This window comes from Mugil cephalus, chromosome 9 (assembly GCF_022458985.1).
Source record: "Mugil cephalus isolate CIBA_MC_2020 chromosome 9, CIBA_Mcephalus_1.1, whole genome shotgun sequence".
NCBI lineage: Eukaryota > Metazoa > Chordata > Actinopteri > Mugiliformes > Mugilidae > Mugil > Mugil cephalus.
This window is the reverse complement of record NC_061778.1, coordinates 14,295,538-14,305,152: the sequence shown is the minus strand read 5'-3', so window position 1 is coordinate 14,305,152 and position 9,615 is coordinate 14,295,538. Positions and strand designations below refer to the sequence as shown.

The 9,615-nt window shown below is 40.4% G+C and overlaps 1 protein-coding gene across 1 annotated transcript; it reads right to left on the bottom strand.

Moving 5' to 3' along the window:
* Positions 1-346: 346 nt before the first annotated feature.
* On the bottom strand, positions 347-9,235 carry LOC125013565 (solute carrier family 13 member 2-like). The gene is made up of 12 exons (XM_047594350.1): positions 8,827-9,235; positions 6,607-6,735; positions 6,398-6,534; positions 5,136-5,395; positions 4,776-4,947; positions 4,272-4,394; positions 3,970-4,179; positions 3,714-3,793; positions 2,511-2,626; positions 2,253-2,414; positions 1,453-1,590; positions 347-1,230 (listed from the first exon to the last, which is right to left on the bottom strand). Exons 1-12 carry the CDS (start codon positions 8,926-8,928, stop codon positions 1,102-1,104), a joined length of 1,758 nt encoding a protein of 585 aa, XP_047450306.1. The 5' UTR covers positions 8,929-9,235; the 3' UTR covers positions 347-1,101.
* Between the last annotated feature and the right edge of the window lie 380 nt (positions 9,236-9,615).

Genomic DNA, 9,615 nt, shown 5'->3' with positions numbered 1-9,615 from the left:
GAATTAAAAGGAGTAATTCAAGACGAATGGGACAAGATTACCCCTCAACAGTGTGAAAGGCTGGTGGGGAACATCCCAGCCAGGGTTACAGCTCTACTGCATGATAATGACAGGAGTACTGAATATTAATTTGATGATGTGATGGTATATATGGCCCTATATAGGATTTACGCCATTTTGTAGTGATCAAATTCTTAAAGTAGTGACCATCTGATGGTCACTCAACAGGTGGTGGATATCCCATCATGCATTGCGTCTTTAGTGGCGCCGCAGTTAATGTCCGTTAGTGGCTGTTAGACACATTTTGAAGTTTTGTCAAGAAAATGTGAAACTTCTTTTAAACATATTTTTATTTTTTATTTCATGAATATCACACATATTTGTTTACACAACCATCACGTTTTAGTAATCTGTAAATTATAATGGGATAACCAGGGGAGCCATGGCAGTCTGACACGTAATGATGTGACAATAGTAATATCATTAACTGCGTGTCAAACAATGATGTGTAGTGTGTGCAACCCTACATAGGGAGTAGGGGTTAGGGAGTGAGTGAACGATGTCAGACACAGGGAATATCTGAGATTGTGTAAAATTTTAAGGGTGTCCGAAAACTTTTTTCCACCACTATATACACTGTATATGGATGATGGAGAGTCTCTTCACTCAAAGAACTTTGTTACAAATGTAACCACCCAATACAACACAATACAAAAAAAAGAAAACAGACAGTGGTTAAACCGGTTGAGTAATTCCATTACAATAGTTTAACTCTGTTTATTACAGATACAATGAACTCACAATGTTGATATTTAACTGCAAGTGTATGAACTGTGATTTAATTGTCTGACTGTCCGAATAAGCTGAATGTGGTTAAGCTAAAAAAAAAAACAACAACAACAACAACAAAAAAAAACATCAAGCTGGACTCCAAAACTACAAGTCAACATATACAACATGAAGCACAATATAAAACTGAAAGGTGTGAATTAGGATGTACTGTTTTGAGTGTACAAGGATTGTTAAATAAAATTATTAAGACAGCTGCCAGCCCAGGCCTCCATCAATGGAACCCAGATAAATAGACAGATATTATCACATTCAAGGAGTCTTGCTGACATTAGCCCAACTTGGAAAGGTATCCAGCTGAAACATGACTACACCCCATGTGTTAATGGCAATGTTGATGGTTAAAACTCCAGCAAGGTTCAGCAAGAACCCAGCCTTGGCCTAGAACAACCACAAGAATAACACAACATAAATGAAATCATATTTGGACCCAGACAGAAGGAAACACAATGTTTGGTAACATTTGGGATATTGTGTGTGTTTAAATAGATAATAATGATAGGATATAAAGATTAATTTAAGCTGTTTATCTAAAAAAAAATAAAAATTAAATAAATAAAAAATTGGATATGGCCCTTTATTCAAAACACTGGAGAGTCTTACCATGTCCATGACTTTAAGGTTGCCGAAGGAGAAGGCGACGGCGTTGGGTGGAGTGGCCACGGGGAGCATGAAAGCCAGAGAGGTGGCAAAGGTGCAGGGGAGCATGATATACAGTGGATGTATCTTAATGGCAATGGCCTGAAAGAAAAAACATTCACACAAATGCCAATTAGGCAGGTACAGTGAAAGTATTAAAGGTTTTTGGAAAGACTGGTACATTGTTGAATTGTAGAAACCATTAACATGATTCAGCGGTTCAATTTTTTGTCGATGATGTCTGATGTTATGAATGAGCATGCTTTTTACAGTGTTATCTGTTAGTTGTGTATGTAGCAGAAGAAGAAAGAGAGTGGAAGAAGTAATGCAGCAGAAAGAGGCTGAGGCTGCAGCTGCATTAGTTTTGAAACAGGGTACAGCAGACGGAGAACAGATGCTAGGCTTCAAAGAGCAGACTGACTGGTGTTGTATTTTCTCGAATTCTCTCCAAAAACCACAGAACTTGAACCATTTTTCAGGTTTTTTTTTTACATTTCTTTGTCATCTTTATGTACATGTGCCACGCACACAATGCATGTTACCGCTCACTTGGAAAGATTCGTACAAAAGACCTCACAAGACAAACTGAAAAAGACAACCAAGGCCAGCAGAACCAAAAGGAGTGATGTCCATTTGTCCATGTCCATTTAGTAAGTAATGTTCATGTGTTACATAACTCTGTATCTGGCCAACAAAGTAAAAGAAAAGTGGTTGTATGTGAGTGTAAGACTTAAAGATTTAGCTCGTTTCGTGTCGTGTCTCACCATGGAGGCCAGCACCGGCAGAAAGAGCGTGGTGGTGGCAGTGTTGCTGAAAAATTCGGTGAACGTGGCCACCAGTAGAGTAAGGAGGATGGAGATAGCAAAAGGAGGGATGCTCTGCAGCGGTGTGAGACTTTGTCCAAGCCACACAGAGAGTCCTGATTTCTTTATTATGTGGAAGAGGGGGACACAGACATCCAAACCATTAGAAAACAGGATTATTTTCTGATGAATGTCATCTTTCTTATTATACAAAGTTACCTCACTTCCATGGGCCAATGCAAACCCTCCGCCGAGGAGTAAAAGGATGTGCCAAGGCATCTTTTGATGAACCACGTCCCAAGTGAGCAGCGGAGGAGGGGCATTAGCAGCGGACCCTGACAGAAAAAGCAGACGGAAGAAGAAAAAGTTGAGAATCTTAAAAGTTCACTATATATGTTCAGCTATTATTCACGACATTCGAAAATGATTTATGTTTAACCCAGCTGCAGAAATACAAACTCTTTATTGTCTCCAGATAAGATGCTATAACCATAAACATGGTCCATAAAGACTAAAAGAAAAACAGATAAGCCACTTAATTTTCCATTAAACGTGTCGTTGAAACCAAATTCATACCTCCAAACTAGAGCTTCTTTTTATGGACTTTGGCACCTCAAAGTCTGTGCGTTACTCATTGTGTCAGCCTTCTGTGTACAAAACATGCTGCTTTTCAACTTTTTTTTTTTTTTTTTGACAAGCAGCAAAGCCCTCGTTGCTTATAGGTACGAGCTGGACACGCTTAACTTGAGTTACCAAGGGAGAAAAAAAAAATAATCGTTGATACAAAAGTAGTTTGTGTAAGGAGCAGCACAGCATGAACTGCTTGACCTCGAGGCTATCAGGCTACAACTCAGGAAGGAGCTGGGATAGAGTTTATCACGAAGCTCTGAATCAGCGAAAGGAGCTGTCAGAGACAATAAAAGGTACTGAGTGTATCTTTCACTGTTAAAGGACACATAGATAGAGAGGACAGACATAAAACTGCACTTCTAGCTTCATATCACGTGTCGCAAACATGAAACGTGAAGCAACAGCGATAGGAAACTTTCCATGGAACTGTTCAGGCGTGTAGTTTCACACACTGGATGACCTAACAGAAACAGAGTTCCTGCTTCTTAATCCGACTCATGTACGCTTTTTTCATCACAGCTTTGCGAGTGACAGCATAATTTATGCTGTCACTCGCAAAGCTTTTATGCATCTAATGTAATAAGAAACAGACACTTTACGTTCAGATATTAAATGTAAAGTTGTAAATTCTGGGTTAAATAGACACGAGAGAAGCAAAATTGGAAAGGTCACTGGTTCGAATCCCTTCTACTCCGTGAGGGGCTTTAAGAAAGCACCTGAACCCCAATTCAACCAAATTCCGCCATGAGGGATTAACAGAGGAAAAAGCTGATCCAACATCTTTGAACTCACCCCGAAATGAGGGCAACGTGGAGGGGATGCAGAAGAGGAGTGCTGACATTAATATGGCCACGCTGCCATCTGTGATGTACCTGATGAGAAACAAAGTACGACATGTCTGTCACAAAAATATCACTCAAATATCAGGTCATCAGTTCAAACATCTGGCACAGGGTTCTCAGAGTTACTCCCAGAATGGGTCAAATTCTCTCCACTGTTCACTTTTCCATTGAGGAATCGTCCAAAATGCTGCAGCGGCTGTACTCACGGTTTGTCTTTGTTGAAGAGCACGGTGGCCCAGCCGGGGATGAACCCCGGGTCCCTGGTAAACCACAGCAGGACCAGCAACGTGAAAACGATCAGCACAGAGATCTCGGCGAAGCTCATCCTGCCCAACTTTTTGTACTCATCTTTGATTACTTGGTACGCCTGCTTGTCGCCATCTTTATTCGTGCCGCACCCGAAGGACTTTTTAAAGCTGAATCAACGCAGTGCAGATAGAGCAAATCGTCAGACATTTAACATTAATGAGGATCGCTTGGGAGTATGATTCAAGTCCACGAAACTTACTCAAAGCCCAGAAACATGAACTGTAGGCATAACCAGGACAGGGCGAGCATGACCACCATGGTGGGAAATGCGAAGCCAAACCAGCTTGCAAAGTTGATGACGCCTCCGTTATCTGGGAAGAGACTGTTGATGATAAAATTAAAAAGTGAAACTCAAACACATGACTCAACTCTGTTGGTAAAGTGCCAACTAAATTACTGCTTAAAGAAATCAATAATGTTCTTTACTGAATCTACCAACTCAACATTATATATAAAAAAACATGTCCATTAGATGTAGTGATAGTCATATGACATTAATTTTTAAAGCCACAGTACTAACTGGATGAAACTAGAGACCTGACAATAAAAACTTGTCTAGTCCTGTTGCTTAGCCTAATGGACTTTACCCTAACTGACACTGTAGCTACATCACGTCCTCCTTCCCTCGCTAAAAAGTCAGTCTGACCCCAGTTAATTAATAATTAATATATTTAATGTGTTTATTTGTACGTTCGGGTCATACTCATCCATCTGGCCCTTCAGGATCACGTTGGGTGTGGTTCCAGTGAGGGTGGCTGTTCCTCCGATGCAGGCAGAATAACAAACACTCAGGCTCATGCCCTTCAGCAGCTTCGCGTACCTCCGCTCCCTCTCCAGTCGTTTCTCCTCTACGTCCAGATTCTTGTCACAAAGCTCTGCTGGGACAGAGCTGAGACATTTGAAAAGAGACACTGAAAAGTATTGCTACAAGTTTTTTCAAAAAGAGGAAGGGAGGACGATTAAAAAAAAAAAAACTACATGAACTCGTTTCAGTTTCAACAGAATCAGAGCAACAGGTAAACAAATAAAAATAAAGCTAACAAATAATCAAAAGCGCACGCACCCAAGTTGCTACTGTGGCCCTGTAGTTCGAGCTCCTTGTCGTTGCTTTCTTTGGTGTCACTAATCTCAAATACCTGGTTGTCCAGACCATCCATTCCAGCATCCAAGCTTTGATTCCTCTTCCTCTCTTCAGCGCTGGCCTCCGTGACACACAGCTGCTTCAGCACAGCGCTGGCGATGGGCAGCATCATGGCCGTGGAGGCCATGTTACTGGTCCACATGGACAGAAAAGCTGTGGTGCTCATGAAGCCTATCAACAGGCTGGAAGTGAAACAAATAATTGGATAGTGAGAAGTTACAGAGCCACAGCCAAAAGCACGCAGATTGTTGAACACAGCACAGCAGCATTTCATCCTATAACCGCAGACATGAATAGACCCTTTCACAGTTTGTAAACAATGTGATGTCTTTTGAGGGGCGGGGCTTAACTGGATGCAAACCCTCTCAAACACTATAGCCTGTAAATGTCGGTTAGCATATTTCAATGGACTGTTTTGGCACGAATGGACGAGGAAAACGCATATTCTAGAGAATATACTAATACACTCACTCCCCAAGAGGAGATGAAATCTGGTCTGTCTTTATCAAGTGAAGCCTCTCCAACAAAGATATTACAAGGAGTAAGTGGTAATTTTTCGGTTTTAGCACCAAAAAATACAGCAAGACGATATTTTCATGGTTGAAATTGATAGTGTTCGCCTCAAGCTTCGCTCTGTTTTGCCTCCAGTTAACGTTGTGACGTCACAGTGACGTAGGCCATGAAGGGGTCTATATGATGATCTAACGGCTTGAAGGAAGTTTTGGAGGATGTGCTGCAGGAATTTGATCACATTCAGCAAATCAAATCGAGCAATAAGGTCTAACATGAAGCCATCCATTCTTTATCTACAGAGACTGTCCTCTTATATATTTTCTTATTATTTTACATTTTCTGTGCTGTACCCTTTGGGCAGTAGGTGTGTAGGAGCCCTCCGACAATCACCAGCTATCATGGATGTATAGAAAGGTGAGCTACAAAAAGCAGAGACCACAGTGGACAGGATGAAAAGAGACTAACTGCTGCGTTCCCGCAAATTCAAACGATGCTGCACCTTCTTGCAGGGTTGTGGGTTGTTCTCAGATTAACTTTGTTCTTGCCAGCTCTGCTTAATTTCATTCGTTTTTCAGGTAGCTCTGCCTGGCTCGTTGTGCCAGTGAGAATAATGCTATTTCTACTTTATTATTGCGGCTGCATTGTTGTAGTGTACGGAAATAGTTTCTCACAGAGATGGCTTCACCCCTACAATGAGCAGAACCTGAAGGGCGATCCTCTTATGCAGGTTCCATTGCTCGACAGCGATGGCCACCAGCAGCCCGCCAATGAAAAGCATGTTGGAGTCCTTCAGGTACTGGACGCAAACCTGGTCAATGAAACAAACAAAGTACATTAAAATTTAAAATTCTGCCATCATACAGTTTACAATTGGAAATACCTCTTGCGATTTCATGATGCCCATCATAGGGAAGAGGACGACAGGCAGCAAGGCAGTCACGGCCAGAGGGACACACTCCGTACACCAAAACAGCGCCATGAGGATTATCGCATAGCCACATTTTGCCTCCTGTAATCACAAACAAGGCTTAACTTTACTTAACAGGCTTACAGAATTTACTTGCTGTACGGAAAGCAAACAATCGTGGAAGCATATCTATTCAATTTATATGAACTGTAACAACCTGAGGCGGACAGAGACTGTGCTCTTTGATTTCATCGAGACAGATTTAACCCCCGAACGTGATCCCCCTTTTCAATTCGGTTGAAGATTACGCGGCCCAAAGGGTCAGTGACAGGACATCCTTTGGCATGTTTTGGCTAAGAAAACAACAAATATACCTCCAGATTGATAGCTTTCATCCTTTTTGATTATCAAAGGTTAACGCTTTCATTTTGGTGCAGTGGTTAAAATTTGTGCACAGATGTGGATACAGGTGTGTCGAAACTAAACCTCTTCCTTTGTGTGAGAGATTGCAATTTCATGTGTGGATTTAGGAAATTAACTGGACAAAAGCAAAGTAAATATGTGTAAATATAGCATTTCTAATGAACTGCATGTCACCATACTGTAATACTTGAAATGATAGTGTATAATCCTCTCAAAAGGTCTGTATTATTAATTATACTTTTTTGCCTCAGACATTACGACTTGTGCCTAGTGTTCTAAGATATTTCTCCTTTCGCCACCTCTTCTCTGTTTCTCTCTTTGGTACAGGTATAACATTTCAAATCACTTTCAATCCCAATGTGTCATCTGCCGAGTCAGCCCTTTTTTCTTTAAATCACACCTCTCTCTCTGTTATCATTCTCCAGAGAGTGCGCACTTATCTTATATAACGACTTTTACAGCAGACTTTAATTACATCTGTGATAACACATGTGATCTTTGCGCTGTTTTGAAGTATGAATTATATATTTCTTGGATTTTAAGCTTAAATCTTTTGTTGAAGCCAAGATAATTTTATCAAATAGCAATAGTTAGAAGTAGTAGTACTTAAATACAGTGGGGGTATTTGACTGAGTACGTTTTCCACTTATAACACAAATCGATACAACCAATAGAAATGAAAACAGATCCCATTGTGTTTCCTTCTTTTAATCTTAATCATGTAATGTGGGTCTTACTCCCTCTCTAAAAACATGCAAAGATAGAAAAAAACATATCAGAAGCCATGATGATGAAGAAGTGTTGATGTTGTTGCAGACAGACGAACCATAGCCTGAGAATCTCTCCTAAAAGCACATGAACTATGGCCTACTTGATAAGAGTCATCAGCGTTTGAAGGCTGGTTAGATATTGGTAAGCGGTGTGGTGTGTGATTCGTGAAGGTGTTGGTGGGAAAACACAGAAAACGCACAGATCCTGACATCCTCTGGGATACAGACTGACTTCACCTCTCTAGTCGGTGAAAATAACTGTGTTTGAAGTAGCACTTCAGATTTTTGTAGATTAGATTAGATTCAACTTTATTGTCATTACACATGCCCAGGTACAGAGCAATGAAATACAGTTTAGCATCTGACCAGAAGCGCAATTAGCAGTAAGTGCATGTAGCACAAATAGTGTTATATACATGGTATGCACAGGTTGTTTAATATCCAGTATGAGACAGTAGAACATCAGGATATCTTTGACATTTTACCCATGGCTTCTTTAATACAAACTGTTCTAGGCTGTCTTGGTTTGGGTTTGGGATGCAGACACCATCTCTACTTTTAAGGTTAGGTGTAAGACTTTCCTTTTTGACAGAGCCTGTAGTTAGGACTGGACTGAACCATAACCTCTTAATTATGCTTCAATAGACCAGAGGCATTGTAGAATGTGTTGCAGATGCCAAAATAGAGAAAACAGACAGAGTCAGACTAAACTTCCCCAAATTGAAATTGTCATTATGAGTAAAAACGTGCACTAGTTGTTTTCATATACTTGTTTAATTTAAAGAAATGTGATCTGCACTTAACTGACTTTTGGTTTTTGAGGAGAATTGATCAGTTGCATGGTATCTAAATATTTATTTATGTTAGTTTTTAATATCCAGTATATTGTATACCTTTGGGCTACTATATTAGATAATACAGTTAAACAATAACATATAAGGTCTTAAACACATGGAGAGGTGTCATGTGAGACAAACACACGCATGTGTGTATTTCTTACCGAGGTGGGGATGACAATCGGCAGCGGTAGAAGCAAAAGCGGTGTCAGCACTATCACAAGGTAATTCCTGTACTTCCAGACCCATGTAAAGAATTTCGACATGATCCACAGAGTGTGACGGACGCATCCAACGTGAAAAAAGTATTATTAGTGACACCAAGGAGAGTTTGAGAAATGGAAATGCATAAAGTCTCAGTTTATATAGCCATGTATGCGGGATGTCACCCTAAAATGTGATTAAAAATTAACTTTAGACTGAAGGGCCTGGATGGAGAGGGTGTGCTTTCCTGGTGCGTAGAAGGGGGAAGAAGATAAGGTAAGCAACAAAGAGCCATAATCGGAAGAAAAAACCTTTTGACCTTCAGTGTAGTAGAGGGTATGCACGTGACGTCACAGCAAGCGAAGTCTCCATGGTTACGACCACTGAGTGGCAAAAAGTGACTGCTGAACATTAGCCGCATTAGTTTGAATCATAGGCTTTAATACTTAAATTAAAAAAATTAAAAAAAAATGTGAAGAGCTGTTGTGCATTGAATGTACCAACAGATCTGAAAAGCAGTCAGAAATATATTTTTACAGATTGCCGCATTACGAAGAAACAATTGGAATCCAGGCACCGAAACATGGTGTTGTGGTTCACATTTTGTGTCGTATAATATTAATTTATGCTGTATATTTTGATGAGTTACGTCCTGGGGGGCTGTCAGATAAGTTTGTCAATGCTGTTGTTTTGGCGTAGTTACGGCCGACAGTAACTATTTCAGTTCCAATAATAAATAACAATAAAAC